This window comes from Mchenga conophoros, linkage group LG2, assembly GCF_057382185.1.
Source record: "Mchenga conophoros isolate Kocher_MC1m ecotype Shallow Benthic linkage group LG2, M_conophoros_male_GT1.1, whole genome shotgun sequence".
NCBI classification, from domain to species: domain Eukaryota; kingdom Metazoa; phylum Chordata; class Actinopteri; order Cichliformes; family Cichlidae; genus Mchenga; species Mchenga conophoros.
The window spans coordinates 37711338-37729628 of record NC_140527.1 but is presented as its reverse complement, the minus strand read 5'-3'; the positions used below and the strand labels follow the sequence as shown (position 1 = coordinate 37729628).

At 39.1% G+C, this 18291-nt stretch overlaps 3 protein-coding genes across 8 annotated transcripts; 1 reads left to right on the top strand and 2 right to left on the bottom strand.

Annotated features, from left to right (window-relative positions):
* The first annotated feature begins 547 nt into the window (after nt 1–547).
* On the top strand, nt 548–4407 carry LOC146582578 (magnesium transporter NIPA2). The gene is made up of 6 exons (XM_085244869.1): nt 548–698; nt 896–1028; nt 2261–2317; nt 2619–2709; nt 2964–3124; nt 3246–4407. Exons 2-6 carry the CDS (start codon nt 896–898, stop codon nt 3878–3880), a joined length of 1077 nt encoding a protein of 358 aa, XP_085100995.1. The 5' UTR covers nt 548–698; the 3' UTR covers nt 3881–4407.
* timm8a (translocase of inner mitochondrial membrane 8 homolog A (yeast)) lies at nt 4008–5930 on the bottom strand. The gene is made up of 2 exons (XM_085244881.1): nt 5705–5930; nt 4008–5089 (listed from the first exon to the last, which is right to left on the bottom strand). The coding sequence occupies exons 1-2, from the start codon at nt 5813–5815 to the stop codon at nt 4928–4930; spliced, it is 273 nt and encodes a 90-aa protein (XP_085101007.1). The 5' UTR covers nt 5816–5930; the 3' UTR covers nt 4008–4927.
* Nucleotides 5931–8668: 2738 nt separating this feature from the next.
* btk (Bruton agammaglobulinemia tyrosine kinase) lies at nt 8669–17976 on the bottom strand. Of its 6 annotated transcripts, none has more exons than XM_085244798.1 (20): nt 17872–17960; nt 16257–16334; nt 15279–15330; nt 14889–15052; nt 14659–14766; nt 14018–14099; nt 13781–13906; nt 13633–13694; nt 13357–13544; nt 12906–12968; nt 12664–12718; nt 12501–12580; nt 12046–12173; nt 11598–11669; nt 11016–11187; nt 10623–10842; nt 10435–10499; nt 10225–10343; nt 9648–9805; nt 8669–9553 (listed from the first exon to the last, which is right to left on the bottom strand). In XM_085244798.1, the coding sequence occupies exons 4-20, from the start codon at nt 15027–15029 to the stop codon at nt 9482–9484; spliced, it is 1911 nt and encodes a 636-aa protein (XP_085100924.1). In that variant the 5' UTR covers nt 15030–15052; nt 15279–15330; nt 16257–16334; nt 17872–17960; the 3' UTR covers nt 8669–9481. The 6 variants fall into 6 exon arrangements, with proteins under 6 accessions (XP_085100924.1, XP_085100941.1, XP_085100917.1 ...); XM_085244815.1 differs by having other exon boundaries at nt 14889–15047; XM_085244791.1 differs by lacking the exon at nt 16257–16334 and having other exon boundaries at nt 17872–17976.
* Between the last annotated feature and the right edge of the window lie 315 nt (nt 17977–18291).

The following is an 18291-nucleotide window of genomic DNA, read 5'->3' as shown; positions in this document are numbered from 1 at the left end:
GGATATATACGTTTTATTTTAAACTATCCTGATGTTTAGAAAAGGTTTAAAAAAGGTTGAACAATTATAGATATGTTAACGAATTCAAAACAATCAAGTTAATGTAAAACTCATTTAAAATCCTATAGTGTATAAGACATGTCATTATCAGCAAGTAGGGACAAGAGAAAAATGCAATTTGTCTGTGTTTTAAATAATATTTTGGAACCACGTTTTAAACAACTAGGTACATTTTATCTTAGTAGAAGTGTGTTTTACACAACAAACATGTTGTCGTATTTCATACAGAAAATGTCCTGCAACTGTAGACTGACCCTTTACTGTTTTATCAGTATCATATTCTAACACCTTTCTCTGTTATTTCTTCTACGACTTTCTTTCCAGTACTTTGTTGATGTTATTAAGGAAAACAGCCATTATAACTAAATATCACGAAAATAATTTAATCTGTAATCCCGTATGAAAACATGGCGAGCAGCTGTTTGTTTGACCGGTAGCAGATAACCGTTTCCAAGACGATTACAAGGAAGTTGCTTGGTGACGACCAGCCAATCAGCTGCTTCTCCTCCCGCGGTCCGCAATGAATGTGACGAATAGCTTTAATGTGACGACGGAGGTAAAACATTTCACAAAATGTGACGTTAGCCGACCGGCTAAAGCTGAATTGCACTAAAACAAACTACAAGCAAATCAGAGCGGTACGTACTTTCATATTGCTCCGCTTTTACGGTCGTTTTAATGGGTAGTTTCAGTTCGTCGCGGTACGGTCAGCCTGTCATGTGACTTCTTTAAACATGAGCTTTCCGGCGCTCGATGCCTGGAAAGTTTCGTGTTTGAAGTAGGTCGACCATTTTTACACCCGGAACATGTTTAACTGCATTATCCGCTGTTTCAGATGGAGGTGACGCGGTTGGACTTCTACATTGGCCTCTCACTAGCTGTGAGCTCCAGTGTTTTTATCGGCTCAAGTTTCATCTTGAAGAAGAAAGGCCTGCTCCGATTGGCCAGCAAGGGGTCCATGCGAGCAGGTGATACAACAAAACTCAACTGTAGCGAAGTTTATGCGAGATTTTTAGAACACGTAGTTGTATCAACAATAACTACAACACGATAAAGTAACCCTTAAAGCTGAATTGTTATTGCAATTGTCATGATGGAAATGATCCAGCTTTCATTATCAACAGTAAGATGGAGGGAGCTTAGTTGTCATGCAGCTGTGTTGCATTCACATACTTTGAGACTCTTACTCGCTTAACTATCACGTAAGACTCAAAATTTAATCATTGCATCGAAGTCTGACATTTTAGAGGGAAAATGACAGAATATTGGACTTTTCTGTGACAATAAACAAGTCAGCTCATCTAAAAAGCACAACTATGAGAAAACGTGGCATATTAATTTGAGAAAAAAATGTAAGAGATTTCCTTGTGACTTCTCCTATGTGATTCTGACACCTAGGTATGCAGAAACCACTGCACTGTAGCACCAAAGCTGCTAGTCACAGTATGCCAGTGGTATTTAACCCTGTTTTACAAGAGTTTACTAAAAGACACACCCATCTGGTACAGTAAAGATTTATCCCTTATTACAAATGAAATTAGATTTATTTATGTATGTTTTTTAAACAAAGAATGGATTTACTTTTTAGGGATTTACTAGTTAACCAGGAGTTAATATGTATAATAAAGCTTCAAGACATAGAGAAGCATTAAATGCTTACATTTAAGAAGCAGTAAATATGTAATATTTTGCTTTTGACAAAATGACTCAAAATGACTCATGGACTATAGTTCTTCCATAAATACATAGGCATTTCTATTAATGTCTTATTACTGTATTATTATTATTATATAAACAGCAGTTTAGCTTTTTGATATGGAATTGATTTAAACTACTTTATAAAACCTCGGGCTTTGTAACTGAGAACTTTATATCATGTTTTATGAGTTAATCATAATCCGTAAGGTCCTTGAGATGTTGGCTGTTTTGAACTGCATAAATAAAATCGAGATAAGTTGTGGAAAACTACAGCTATATGTTGTAGTGCAAAAGAAGACAGGTGTACCTGAATAATAAAAATATACTACAGCGGGTATCGGAAGGGCTGTGCACATTCAAGGTACCGCAGTACATTGTGTAACTTATGATTAGTAACATTAACCTGGTTGTTCATAAATGTACCAACAATGATGGTTTTGAGGGCGAAATCTGCAGCTGTTATTGTGAAATCTACTGCAGTTTCTCTTTGTGCAACTAACAGGTCAAGGGGGCCATGCTTACCTGAAAGAATGGCTGTGGTGGGCAGGATTAATTTCAAGTAAGTGAATCTTTGGCAGATTTAATCCTGCCCTGTAAACGGGCAACAAGGTCAGGATTCTTCCTAGAAACACTGTCTTCTTTGTTTTCTTAAAACAAAACAAGGCATTTGTGGGTTGTTTTTTTTTTTTTTTTGCTGGTGACATGGCAGTAAGCACTGCACCCACACCAAATATTCCAAGTACACATTCCTTCAAAGAGCACATTTGCACATGTGGGTTTGGAAGAAAATATTTAACCTAAGCAGCTGCACCAGATATGAATATATCTGCATGCTAATGACGATCTTTGCTGTGTTGCAGTGGGAGCTGGAGAGGCTGCCAACTTTGCCGCATATGCATTTGCACCAGCCACACTTGTGACTCCACTAGGAGCATTGAGTGTACTTGTCAGGTAAACGTTTTAAAGGTTTAATGTATTATGTTGTATACTAGTATTATTAATGAAGGATGCATGTTGGAAATGCATCTGAGATTGAAAATGATCCCCAATAAATACAGTATATTTACTATGGTTTGAAATATCTATATATTTGCTAAAAGCTGTTGCTTTCACTTTTTTCCACTATGAAAGAAATACCCTTCTAAATATGGAACAGTACCATTTGTGCCAATGCTGCCTCTGCTGTGTATGTTTTTCATCTCCAGTGCCGTGCTGTCCTCTTACTTTCTGAACGAGAGGTTGAATGTGCATGGGAAGATTGGTTGTTTGCTTTGCGTCTTGGGCTCCACAGTCATGGTTATCCATGCACCGCAGGAAGAAGAGGTGGCTTCCCTCAGTGCCATGTCTGAGAAGCTCCTGGATCCAGGTATGACCAGACCTGCTTTGCTGTGATCTGATTAACAACACTGTGGAAGCTGAATCCCTGAAAGGAGCTGGATGTTTGATTTTTTTCAGGTTACTAACTCATTCTTGAATGCTCCCGTTAGGTTTCATTGTGTTTGCTGTGTGCGTTGTGGGAAGCAGTCTGATTCTTATCTGTGCTGTGGCTCCGCGTTTTGGACAGAAGAATGTGCTGGTCTACATCCTGATCTGCTCTGTGATTGGCTCGCTCTCTGTGTCTTGTGTCAAGGGCCTGGGCATTGGCATTAAGGAGCTGTTTGCCGGGACAGCGGTGCTGAAGGAACCTTTGTTCTGGGCCTTAATCATCTGCCTGGTAATCTGTGTCAGCCTTCAAATCAACTACCTGAACAAAGCCCTTGACATTTTTAACACATCACTAGTGACTCCCATTTATTACGTCTTCTTCACCACGTCTGTCATGGCCTGCTCGGCCATCCTCTTCAAGGAATGGTTAAGAATGAACATAGATGGAATAGTGGGAACAATCAGTGGGTTCTTGACCATCATTTTGGGAATTTTTCTCCTCCATGCCTTTAAAGACATTACATTTACCTGGGATTCCCTCCCACTTTATCTGAGGAAAGGTCCTCAGGGCTTTCCATGGGGCCAACAGCCATACTTGGCTCTTCCCAGCTATGACTTGCAAGCACAAGACGAGATGAATCTTCCCAGAGAAGGAGCCACAAATGGAGGGTGGGGTATACACCAGAGAGCACCTTAAAGAGGGCCAGTATTGTTATTATCACTACAAAGTCATTCTAAAACTTTAATGCATATCACAGCTTTACAATCTATCTTACAAAAAAGCGAGGAGGATGGGAGAGGAGGCTTTAAAATGAGAGTAATGCTATCAGTACACTGGATTTTATTTAAAATTAGTTGTCCACATCATACTGGTGTGTACATTTGGGGTTTTTTTTTTACAACATATTGAGTTAAAAAGTAGCCTTCACAAGCCAGATTGTGCCTTCTGTTACTGAAAACTATAACCAAAGTTTTGCACCTTTAGCTTTCATCATGCTTAAAAATGTGTGAGCTTATTTAAATGCAGTCAGTGTTAAAGTCTTAATTTGCTCTGAGTCGATGATGTCAGTTACTGAATTACCTCAGTATTACACACAAACCACACCAAAGAATGCTGTCTACTTGTATAAATGTCTACCTAATGTGTGCAAGCTGTAACAAATTGCTGCGTTAACTGTGTTTTGGATGTTTGATAATGCCGATTAAAACACATTTACAACATCATGTCACTGCACTCTTCCAAAAGATGGACAATATTGTTTGGTTTTTCTTTTTGTTAAATTTATTTATTGCATATGTTCAGCCTCGGCTGCTGATCATGCCTCTTCTGTCAAGACATCTTTAGTTCCTTTCATTACACCAGCATGTAGTTAAGTCCTCTTGCTGCAAGTAAACCCCCCAGCAGGCCAGCTTAGTGTGTTTTTGCACCTTTTGTGAGTTTTCACATTCAGACTCAGTTTTAAAGCTTGAGCTCTGTGACTTGACAAAAACAGAGTTTAGGTTTGTGGCTTTGTTTGTTTTTTTCTCAACACTCAGATGCCAGCAGAAGACAAATAAAAAAAACTACAGGAGTCCATGCTCGATGTTACTTTCAGGCACTTGTATGAAAAGGTAACACTTTAGATTCCTTTTCCCCCCATTGGCTGGACAGTTCTTCAAGGTACTGTACAGACAGCAGGGTCAGAGGTACGGTCCCTCTCAGAGCAGTGCCCGTGTGCCTCGTTAGCGCTCTGAGAGACAGTTTTTAGTCTGACATGGTCTCTGAGAACGACCCCCGGCTCCTCTGAGTCTGTTCCAGTCTGTTTAAGATGAACTGGCTGGTGTCGATGAATCGCTCCACGCAGTTAACAAAGCACGCTTCCGTCCTCGAGTCCAGCTTCGGCCCGGGTTTATCCATACACTTCTCCTGGAAACAGAGACACGATTAAAAGGAAATGTAACGGCAAGATTGGATACAGCGCCAGAGTTCCTGTTACAAAGTACCAACTTTACGTCAGCGCGTGATGTGCCCCAGCTGTGACCTCAGCACGCAGTGCGGCACTCCACGATTCGGACGTGTTGCTCAGACACTCGAAGTCGAAGCCAAAAGTGTTTTTAAACCAGTTATTCAGGAAATTCTTAGGCGGTCCTTCGTGACCTCACACGTCTGCCTTTTGCCCGCTTTGACATGAACATTAAAATACTACATGTCCGTCCACCTCGCTTCACTCCGATACTCCTTATCTAAAGCGCCAGCTATACCAAGCCGGGGTATAGTGAATAGTATAGTGTCTCTAACACTTTATTACTGAATCCCTGCTTTGACATAGCGGTAAGGGTCGCCTAAGAAAAGCGGTGCGACCCGGTGTTTGTAAACGGCTAAAATCATTTTTTAATATAGTTTTCTGTCCACGGCCAGTAAAAACGGAAGCCTAAAATTGTGTATAATATAAGACACACCAGCCATCAGTCAAAAAAACCAGATATATTTATACACATAGCAAATGGCAGAGCTGAGCTGGTAGCGTAACGCTCATCTTACCCAGCAGACCTCCGTCATTTGATGCACCAGCTGCTGAAATCGTTGTTTCTGAGACTCGATTTCGATGAACTGCTGAAGCTGAGGGTCAGCTGTCGCTCCCTGGCTGTCCATACTTGCTTATAAAGAGGTCGTACTAGTAATATTTTGCAAACTGTAAATGCTTAATGGCTTTATTGCTGACCTTCACGTGTGTGTGCACGACGGGAAACGGGAAGTAGTTCAGCCAATCACAGAGCACGTTTGTGTGACAAGCATCGTCATCCTGTACACGTAGACTTTCGTAACAACTGCGGTCAAGTGAGCCCTCACTTACAAAGTCACATTCAGGATGCAATGGTCTCTGTTCCATCAGCCATATTTTATTGGGCCAATTTTGTAACAGATATTGAATGGAAAAAAGTTTGGACTTTACCACAAAGGTTTTTCTTGACAAACAAAATTAAAGAGATTTCCTTTAAGTTGATTCATAGGTTTTACCCTACCAAACAATATTTGTCCAAATTTATGGCTGAAATAAATGTAAATTGTACCTTCTGTCAAGAGCAACCTGAAACAGTTTCATCTGTTTTGGTCGTGTAAATTTACGTGTAAATTCTGGAAGGATTTCCACAAGTTTATTACTGACTCTGTTCTCCCTAATCTTCAACTGTACTATAAGGATGTTATCTTTGGCTATTATAATTTTAAAGACAAGGACAATGATGCTTTCTTCTTTATAAATTTGGTTTTATTTTTGGCAAAATTTCATATACACAAAAGCAAAGTCCTCGGCAGAAAGCCTGAACTTCTTGTATTAAAAATGGAACTTGCACAATATATAAGGACAATCTCCTCATCAAAAAACACGAAGGCTCTCAAGACGGTTAACATCTGTAACCGATTGAAACTGCTAACTTGATTTTGGCTCTTGCAAACTTTTGTTTATTTATGTTCCCCTTGATTTATTTTATTTTTTGTACTCACTTTTGTCTCACTGTCTTTGTCACTCTTTCTGTTCCTCATTGTACTACCACAATGTTATCTTTTATGTGATCCCTGTTTTACTTGACTGTATGTCTATAATGTGATAAATAAAGTTTAAAAAAAAAAAAACAACTTACGAAGTCACAGTCAAGCTAGCCGCTCCGCCAGCCGCACCTAAAATGTGGTTGCACTACTCTTACGCATATTACGGTATAGGTGCCGACTGGCTTAGAAACGAAGTGTTTTCTGTCCTGACACTATTTTACTTCACAATCCACTCCCAGTTTTGGTTTATCTCCACTTTCCCCCCTGTGATCCACAGCCCAAATTACCGTATGATTCAGAGAAAAATAACAATAAAATTTGCCCAATTTACTCTACTGTACTCTTAATATTCTCATTTTTGAGCTCAGATTACAGGAAAACTGTAAGAGGTGACACAGATATTTCACTGGATTATGACTCTGGGTGACCCCCACTCTTCACACTGTCATCCACAGCAACAATTACTGTACGGTTTTTGAGAAAATTGATAGTAAAGTTTGCACAATTTACTCTACTGTACTCTATATATTCTCATCTTTGAGCTCAGCTTACAGGAAAACTATAAGAGGTGACGCAGATATCTCACTGGATTATGACTCTGGGTGACCCCCACTCTTCACACTGTCATCCACAGCCAAATTTACTGTACGGTTTTTGAGAAAATTGATATATTTTTTGGGTTTTTTTTTATTTCAGATGGTCAAAGTAGTAATGGAAGCATTCCCAAATAAACCAGAAATGACATTTTTGACGACAAAAAAAGAGATGGCCCAGGCACGAAGGACATTTGCACAGACAATACTTGAGGCCTCCGGTGTGTAATATCTTCTTCAAATGGACATATTTATTTGTGTCAAACTGATGAACACTAACACACACACACACACACACACACACACATATATATATATATATATATATATATATATATATATATATATATATATATATATATATATATATATATATATATATATATATATTGTTTTATGTTATCTACAACAAAGTATTTGACTCTGTGTCTTAAAGATTGTAATTGATTAAAACATAGAATTATTTACTTAATGTGTTTATGAAAGTTCATATGTTTTTGTTTACAGATCCAATGTGATAACCGCTGGTTCCATTCTGAAGGCCTGGACATGACAAATGAACAGCTCAGCAGTGCTCAGAAGACAGAGTGGAAGTGTGTGCTTTGTGTAACCTAATTCCACACGCAGTGAAAGCTACTTGAATAATCTGCTTATAGTTGTTATTGGTGTTTTGAGGAACACATGTGTAAAACACAATGTGTATAACATTCTTGCTTTGTGCACGTACCTCAAGTATTTCCTTTTTGATTTTTTGGGTTGATTTGTGTGATGACAGATAATGAATAACAATATATCTAAACTGTGTAGTAGTAATATGAGAAATCAGTAATCTGAGAAATGTAATTTCTCACCCTGACCGGTTGAGGCAGATGGCCCCGCCCCTCCCTGAGCCTGGTTCTGCCGGTGGTTTCTTCCTGTTAAAAGGGAGTTTTTCCTTCCCACTGTTGCTCATAGGGGGTCATATGATTGTTGGGTTTTTCTCTGTATGTATTATTGTAAGGTTTAACTTATTATGTAAGTGCCTTAAGGTGACTATTGTTGTGATTAAGCACTGAATAAATAATGTCTAAAACTAAAGTTGCTACTTGAGGTGGTGTGTGAATGACATTTTGAAAAATTTAAATTGTGTGTGGAAAGAAATTTCTTGTAGTTAAGCAAATACTTCAATGAACTCATTTTGTTTGGTAATGGAATAGGATTTAATTTTATCAGAAATCCATACAGTAATTGTTGCTGTGGATCACGGGGTGCAGAGTGGGGGTCACCCAGAGTCATAATCCAGTGAGATATCTGTGTCACCTCTTATAGTTTTCCTGCAATCTGAGCTCAAAGATGAGGACATTAAGAGTACAGTAGAGTAAATTGGGTAAATTTTATTGTTAATTTTCTCTGAATCATACAGTAATTTGGGCTGTGGATCACAGGGGGGAAAGTGGAGATACACTAAAACTGGGAGTGGATTGTGAAGTAAAATAGTGTCAGGACACAAAACACTGCGTTTCTAAGCCAGTCTTCACCCATACCGTAATATACGTAAGAGTAGTGCAACCACATTTTCGGTGCGGCTGGCGGAGCGGCTAGCTTGACTGTGACTTCGTAAGTGAGGGCTCACTTGACCGCAGTTCGTAACAGCCGTATCCATTTGAGGGTGTGTTTACGCGTTTGTTTTCAGTTCGGTGAGGATAACGCCATCCGTGAATACAGCAGGTCTGTCGCATGGTTGGAAATTTTAATTCCATCTTTTGCACATTTTCATTTTTAATTTTCATTCCACATGATGATGTTTCAAACATTTCAAAGCCTGGTATACTTGGCTTTTATTTGTGCAATACATATGCGCGTACAAAGCTTGTTTAGACATGCAAAGATGTTTACACATTCAACAAATATTTCACAAAATTCACTACATACATACAAACTCAATCCGGTGCTCTTTAATAAAATGTACACAATTGAAATGCTACTCTATAGGAATGTACTTCTACTTATGGGATGGAAAGGATAGTATAATCAGTGAGCAACAGTGATATTCACAGTACACATATTCACATTTCAGAGGACTTCGCTGTGCTGTTACTTTCACTGACTGTTATCTTTCCAGGGGCATCTGAAGATACGACTCTGTGGGCTTCTGAGTGAACTGTCGATGTTTTGTGCTGATACATTATTCGGAGTCCTACTGGAGCTCATATAGCAGATCCTGAACAGTCAGCGCCAGCTCCTGAAAGTTTGGTCTCTCCTCTGCTTTCTGAAAGGAACAGCAAAGGAAACCTCTAGGATTAGGGCCAATATTAAATGTCAACTCAACCGAGAGTTGCAATAAAATATGAAAATTCACTTACATCAAGCCAGCAGCTTGACATAATGCTGTAAACTCTTTCGTTGGCCAACTGGGGGCGAAAGAGGCGCAGGCCCCGGGACACCTGGTCCACTATTTCCGTGTTGTTGAGGCGCTCATAAGGAAGCCGTCCCAGAGTGTACACCTCCCACATTAAAACCCCTAATGGATTATATAAATGGTTAGAATTTAAAATCATTATGCTTTTATGCAATTTGAGCAAACAAAACAAAACAAAATATAAAGGTCAAAAATAGATATCAACAGAACAATAAAACATTACATGCATAAAAATATATATTTTTAAATGAAGGTATTAATGCATTAATTGTAATATAAATTCCCGATGTATGTATTTAGTTTTCCATTTAACTATTTAATTACAATTTTAAAGAATACTTTTGTTAGCACATTTATTTTCCCTATGTATTCACCAAAACTGTTTTTATACAGTAGAGTAATTATTAATTAACCTATTAAATCATTTGCACCTTTATTATTTTTAATACTGAAGTTTCTGTGTCCACTCACTTTGAAGTACATCAATAAAACAGTAAAAATATATACAGTATATTACTTACCATATGCCCAGATGTCAGACTTACTGCTGAATTTGCAGTAAAGAAGGACTTCGGGTGGCGACCAGCGGACAGGGAACTTTGAGCCAACCGAGCTTGTGTATTCATCATCTAAAACATACCTGGAAGGTTTGGAGGAAGAGGATTTTAATATTATGCTGATGATGTACCAGTGTGTCTTGTTCTTTTTGCAACTTATGTAAAGTGTTTTACCTTGATAGCCCAAAGTCAGTCACTTTGACAGTGCCATTTCCATCTACTAAACAGTTCCTGGCAGCCTGGAGATAAAACAAACAATGCTTTTGGTTCAGGAATAATCATTAAACCTTCAGCGTTATCTTTGGGTAGCAAACAGGATTTTTCTTTTTTAAGCTTTGACACAGTGGATCATTGTCTCTCACCAGGTCTCTGTGGATGTACTGGTGTGACTCGAGGTAGGCCATGCCCTCAGCGACATCTTTACACATCTCTAGCAGCTGGATGCTTGTTGGGTGCTGCTTCAGGCCCTCCTTGAGGTATGTGAGGAGGCAGCCGTTTGCAAGGTACTCGGTCACTATATAAATAGGCCTTTGTTTGGTGCACACGCCATAGAGCTGGACCAGGTTCTCATGGCGAAGCTTCCTTGTTTGAGCAAAAAGAAGAAGGAACTTAAGCACTGTGAGCTGGGTTTCCTCAAAGACATTATAGGAACTACCATTCCCAGTATGACAGATCAGTTTTATGAGTCTTGTGCACAAACAGACTCATCTTAGAGTGAGTTAGACATTCAGCAATTATCATTTAGTTGTGCTTACATCATGATTTTTGCTTCTTCTATGAAATCATCTTCTGACATGGAGCCCTCTTTAATCATTTTAATGGCCACATCATGCTGTCCCTGCCACTTCCCATACTTCACCACTCCAAATTGTCCAGATCCCAACTCCTTGATGAAGGTGAGGTAGCGTGGGTCAATCTCCCACACACCTACGTCAAACAAGAGAAAATAATTGTGCTCTTTTAGCATGTAACGACCTCATTAAAATAACTGCTTGACACGTTGTATATATCTTTTTAGCGCTGCTGCTGAGAGATAAATGAGATGCCACTCTTGGTTACCATAAACACTAGAAACATTTTTCCTTTTATCAAACTAAAAACCAGGTAATCAGGTGCACAGACAGAAAACCATTTTTAATCTTCTGATCTCATACTAGGCACAAAAGTGTAATAACTTTGCCAAATATACTAATAGCACAAAACACTGTTAAAACAATGATCAGTATCTTACATGTTAGCTTTTATACACTCTCTGAAAGCTGTTATAATAAAAAAGAATACATTCATAATCCAAGAAAGCAGGTGTAATTAAATTTCATCTGCAGTCATAATCTTACCATAACCAAGGCCTGCTGTGGATGGGGGCCGTGCCCGGTTAGATACGATGTGTTTCAGTCTGCTAACCATGCCTAGTGGGGAGATAACAAAGCCACATTACCTATTAAGATAGTCATTTTTGAAAAGATGACTGGAATATGAATTGCAAGAATGAACTAATTCATTGAGCTTTGACATGTGAGTGAAAGGGCTACAGAAGACGTTAAAAAAGAAAATAAAAAGCAACTGTAAATTTAAGTTAAATAAAGTGGAGATTAATAATAAAAAAAGAATAATTAAACCCACAAAATTTCCAATGGCCCCCTACCCCCCACTCAAACTTGCTTATGACTCATTTCCTTTTTCCTGTTACCGTAACCAAATTTGAAAATGAGTTTATTGTGTAACAAATACCACAGTATTAAAGCTGAGACTATGTATCCATATGGCCCGGGCAGTTATACTGACCTGCTGCGTTGTGCTGGTGATAGTTGATGAGCTCTGCGATGGTGTTAAAATTATGCTTTTCTGCCAAGTAATACTGGCTCTGCTGGGTGGTGCAGATGTTATAATGTCGGCAGCTTCCAACAGCTTCCCTGTAGAGAGAAGAGTAACACGGGTGGATTTAGTTCGCACGTTTTCACTGGAACCACCGAACAGGAATGATTTATCATATATGCATAATTAGGTAAAATCTCCTCAGTGTTCTGAACAGGGTAGCTCAGTCTTGGAATTTAAAAAAAAGTACCGCAGACACATTAGTCCTAGTTTTGCATAAGTCATTTACATCTCTCTCCCTCTGTGGGCCACTGTTTCCTCTTTCATTACAAACAGTTCTTCTTTTCATGCGTTCACACATGACCGGAGCGAGTGGATACACTATATAAATGGTAGCAGTGTTTAACACCGCTAAGCTTACTCACCCGCCACCCCTTGTGAGCAGAGACACAGTGTATTTCCCAGCCTTGCTGGAGTCCCGCACCAAGAAGCCTCCATCTTTGTTCTGATTACAACAACATATTTCATAAGTTTTGACTTAAACACAGTCCGGAAACATATTTTTGGCAATGACAGTCATGGGTTTACCTCAGCCTTTAACAGTTTTTCTGCTTGACTACGGTTCATATTCTTGCAATACCAGCTGTCAATAAAAAAAATAAACAATTTTTAATTCTTCCTGAATGTTGTTGTATTAGTTCAACAATAAGAAATGAATTAGAGTGCAGATAAGGAACCAAGAATGAGTTAGGTTAAAAATAATAAAATGTATAACCATATGTGACATTAATACACCTATTTAGGGGCAAAGCAATAACACTGATACTCACTCGAATCTTTCTAGCCCATCTTCAGCTTCTACAACATAATTGCTTGGTATATAACCCTCTTTTCTGGAAAAGAAAAGAACATTAACAGATGGCACATGCAAAACGTGAACTTCTTCTTAACACCAGCAGATTCTAACTTTTACAAATCATTCAAGTGAATCGTATATTATATAAATTCATTTCTACTTGTTATGCAAAATTTATGAACTAACGAGCCGTGTAGCCCCGGAAGCCACTTTTTGAACGTTCTCTTATATAAATGATCTTTAATCTGTGTGCTTCAAAATCATCACTGATTATCTGTCTTCCTCATTATAATGCTTGCAGTTGGTTTACTTTAGCCTCCACTGTAAGTTTCCAGAGTAAACTGATTGCGCTTGATTTTTGATTTGTCTGATGGGCTACGTGCTCTTCTTACGAGACATCTTTGGGTCACCTCTAGTCAGCTTACCCATATTTGTCTCGAGCTCTCCACCAGTTTGCATCGGACTTTTCCAGGATGGTGTACTCCTCATCCTTCCTTAGCTCCAGGTCTTGTGGTGTCATGGGTGTGTAACTGTACTCAGCTACAACAGTCATGCCTGCAGAGGACGCTGGTGGGTCAGGAGGCTGTGGAGGTAAAGGACGAGTAGGCTTTTTCTGGAAAAAAAAAAAGATAGCTTTTTGTCATATAGAAGAAAACAGTGTGTACTTGGTGAATGTTCATCTCATAGTCCTAGGTCTATACCTCTGGTGGGGTTGGAGGAAGCGGCTTCCTTGTTGACCTTCGAGATAGCTGTGATGTCACTCCTATGAAGGCATTATTAGATATATTAATTTAAAAGTTTAGGACCTGATCATTTTAGACTTTAAACTAAGGGGAGTCTAATTCTCACCATTCTTACTATCAAGCACTTTGCAACCCATGGCCTGTTTAACTTCCTGGTGGCAGCACAACCACACCCCATCAACCCAGAAGCATGGATGGTACTTCTGCGTCAGATCGCTGTTGAAGCGCACCACTGTACACGTATACGGCCACAGAGTTTTTCAGATACACAAGATATGGTCATGTTCATGAAAGATGATACGAGATACGGTGACGAAATGCGAGAATAGACATGCACACTTACATTCTTTGAGCTTCTTTATCCACGCAACCCGGGTGTCTTCAGTCTTAGAAAATATATACAGTGGCCCTTCATCATAAATGACCTGTGGAAAAATCCACAGCGGAGCAAGACGGCAATTTTCAGTATTTTTTTCTTTATTTTTTTCAAGTTTGGTATTGCAGAATAGATTGCTGCAAGTGTGGCAAAAGTCTCTTCAAATGCGTTAACGGAAATTCAACACATGAACCCACGAAGTGTTACTTTGCTTTTTCTTTAAGACATGTTTAGCTTGAACTTTTACTATTTATGGCAACATTGGCACTAAAAGCCCCTAGCTCATCTGAGTGTGAGAGGAAGTTTCACTTCTTAACAATTAACTTTCACAGTGTTAACTATTGGAGCACCGAACAGTCCTTGGAGAGCCTCACTCATGCTGCTGTGTGCTGCTCGTACGTGTTTTTTTTAATAGAAAGTGTTTGTTGTTCTTTTTCTGCAGCTCTATTCTTATATAATCTTCCTGTTACGTGTTCTGGCCCGAAGCTAAACAGCAGTGAAAGCAAGCAAAGTGTATATTTTATATAAAGTTTAATCGGGTACAAAGCATTTGCATTTGACTCTTGTTTATAACTTCAGTAATGAAAATTGGATTGAAAAATATCTACCTGGAATGGATACATGCGCTCTTGTGGGGCATTGGGCTCTGGCTGGACTATCTCTACACACTTGATCTTCTCTAGGTCAACTGACCCTTTCAGACCTTTTCGCTTCTGCTTAACAGAAGAGGAAACAGTCAGGTAAGTCCAAGATAAAGAGCCAAGTGTTTATTTGGTGGCCCAAGGTTGCCAGCCAACATTAATATGAAACGAACCTTTCTTCAGTTCTATATACATACCATTTTGTCTGTGTCAAAGTCATAGTAGGATATTTTTTCTGCTGTGAGAACAAACATTCTCTCTTTGTAGTTTAAAGGTGAGGTCTTCTTCTTCTGTTGAGATCTTTTAATGAAGACTTCTTCCAGTATAGAGTCTGACATGATTCATTCAGGATTCAGCTGCACTGGAACAAGTGACAAATGGATACGTTTAAAAAGAGTAATCATGGCGTAACACAATGCTTCTCCACTAAACAGCATGTTCACACCCCGACTACAACAGCATCTGTAATTCTGCTGAGAGCTGTGACTGGCTCAGCATTATGATAAAGCCTCAAGTTTTGCTGAACTTTACACTTATTCAGTGTTTTCGTTTCCTTTGAAAAGCATTTTAAAGAATGTAATACCTACCCACTGTTCATAGAGTTGGAGCAGTGCCACTGCAACAGGTGAAAGTGGAGATCTGGAAAGAGATGAACAGGCATGCAGTGTTAGCGCATATCGCTGTGTGATTAGGTGTAGTTTGCATAAGCCCTGCTTTTCCTGACAGCAACATCCTCGGTTTCCAACATTTGCCTCTGTGGCACATCTGTTTCTCTTAGCTGTTACATCCTGGTCATCTGGATACAGTATTTAACTCCTCTTTGCCTTTGGAATGGATATCAAGTGCCTGATTTGTTGATCCAAAAACCTGGCTAAATACAGTAGTATAGTTCTTTCATTTTATATAACTATACAGTCTAGACATGATTCATTTTTTGTTTTACTTCTAAATAAAATTTGTTTGCTGGCAAACATATCATGTAATATATCACTCCTACTATCAGAAGGCTTCCTTCCCCTCGGGCACATTTATACATTTTACCACGCACATAAGATAAGTAGGCAAATGAAAAAGGCTCTCTTTTTGCTTTATGGCAGTGTAGTGTGTCTTGTTTGCAGCACCTCCTAACCACCAGCGCTGAAATGAAACTTGCACCTCCAAAACAAGACACATTGATAGAATCTGAGTGAAGGGGAGCATACAATAATTAATTGTTGTGGAAATTAGTAACATAGCGACATTAACAGCCTGATATTTTAGGGGAAATATAGCTAGCTGAAACTTAATTCAGTATAAATAGTACTGCAGTGACGGTACACGCAGAAAATCACGACAACTGATGAAAACAAAGCTGAAAGATATTGATGATAGGTTGGGAAGCAAAGGCTTCTTTGGTTCTGACCAATGCAGAACTAAAACTAAAATCTCACCAAATGACCAGAAGAAAAGCCAAGGTATTCCCGTCACCACATTGTTCTAAAAGTGCAACAAAAGTGCACCAATGTGGGGAAGTTATTTGTTACCGGTTACCGCTCAAATGTGAACTATCAAATTCTCAGACTCACCCTCGTTACACGGCCGAGCGCTCACTGTGTGTCAGTTTCTGTCAGATGTGTGCGCACTTCAACTCAGCCTATTTTCAGCTTAGTGAGAGAGAGAGAGAGAGAGAGAACTTCCTTCTATCATCTGAACTGTAACTGTGGCACTACGAGAAGCTTCTGTTGCTCTCTGCTAACAGGGAGTCTGACATTTCTTCACACTCGAGTGACACTACCTGCTGGTGTTGTTTGTGCCTTCATGAGCAGACAGAGGTGTTCCCTATTCTGTGAAACATTGTTTACTCATTCCTCATTTAACACGACCCGTCTTTTCTCACATCACTAACTCGAGTGAAGGTCAAAAAACTCTGAGGGCGCACGCCCAAAACTTTGATATGTGCCTCTAAATCAGTGAAGCCTTTTGACTGAAACTGTGCAGCTACCAATGCATCATGGCTACTCAGAGGAGATTATTTTTTTGCCTTTTCTGATGGGAGTTGACTCATGGTGGCTGACACAGACAAACTCATAGGGAAGTTGCATCAGTATTGCTTTGCAATATGAAGAGAGAAGAAACCCTGTGGCCTGCACCTCTTCTTACCTGACAGTATCTCTCTTTTAAATTTTGCTGTGCATGAGTTGGACATTTGAAAAGCATGTAATGTACCAGTTTTGGCAGGTTCCATTTGTAATTTTACTCTTCTGTGTGTGACCTAGACTATATAATCTAATACAGGCCAACTGTGTCACTACACCCTCTGTGTGAAAGGCAATTAAGTAGCAAATAAATCATTATAAATGGTCATTGTTGCATTTTTTTATTCTAAAGTGCACAAATTTTGACTGCATGATGTCTGATGTGAATGACACAGCAGACACAACCTTATCATGAAAGACTAATGTTAACAGGAACCTGTAAAGATGCTGTGTTTCCTGATGTTTCCTGGTAGATAAGTGCTATGTGCAATAAAATGCGTACTTGTGTATGTGTGTTTGCGTGTGTCTCTGTGTGAGCATACGTAACAAAGAAACAGACAGAGAGAAAAAAAGTGAGTAATGTCACAAGACTGATTCTAACCACAAAGAATACTCAGGCATATTAAAATACCACATAAGTTTAACATTGTGGTGACTTGTGAGAACTATTTGTCAGGATACGAGAATTTCCTATGATGCACACGTAAGTATTAAAAATGACAGTTCAATGCAAGATACCTGTCATGGAGAGTCAGTAACTGTGTGAAAGTACAACCTGATTAGCGATAGCAATTTGCTTTACATTTAACCAGTTTCTGCTACAAAGAAAGCACTTTGATGAACAGTGTCAGTGTGTGCACATAAAGGATTATCAGCACTCAGCACACAACAGTACGTTTATGTCCAGAAAACATTCAAAACTTTATACATCGTTAGACTTTAAGCTGAAAATGTCACTTTTGGATTCATAATTTCATTGGTTATTTCACAGGATTTGCATACAAACGAAATTACAGTGGGTTTCAGTTGAGTACTTGCACTAATCTATGCTACTTTTGGCCTCGGTCTTTCAGATGAAGTGTACTCAAAGGTTGCTTCTCTCATTTATAGTTCTATGAACAAAGTGCGACTAAAAATACTTCCTTTAGAAACAAGTGCTGCTTACCCAGATGTTGAAAAATGACACACATCAGACAACTGCAGATGCTGAAGCTTGAAGAGTGGCATGGACCTTTGCCTCAGTAGCTGGCTTTCCATAAAATGTGTGTTGGTCTGTGATGCAAGAAGCTTAAAACACACCCACAGAGAGGAATCGACAGGGCTTACTTCCCCTTTTTCTTGCTGCTAATTTTCATATCAGCCTTCTGGACAGTTTTGGTGATAAGTGGAAGCGGGCTAAACATTAATGCAAGGCCATATTTGGTTGTTACATATAGTTACACTGTAACCTGAGTGGATTTCTTAGTTTCTCACCTGCTTATTACGTTGTTAAAAGATATTTCAAAATGATAACTTCTGCAGGCATTAAAGCCTTTTCACTGTGAGTAAAATGTATAGCTTGTGTTTTAGTATATTACTGACCCAC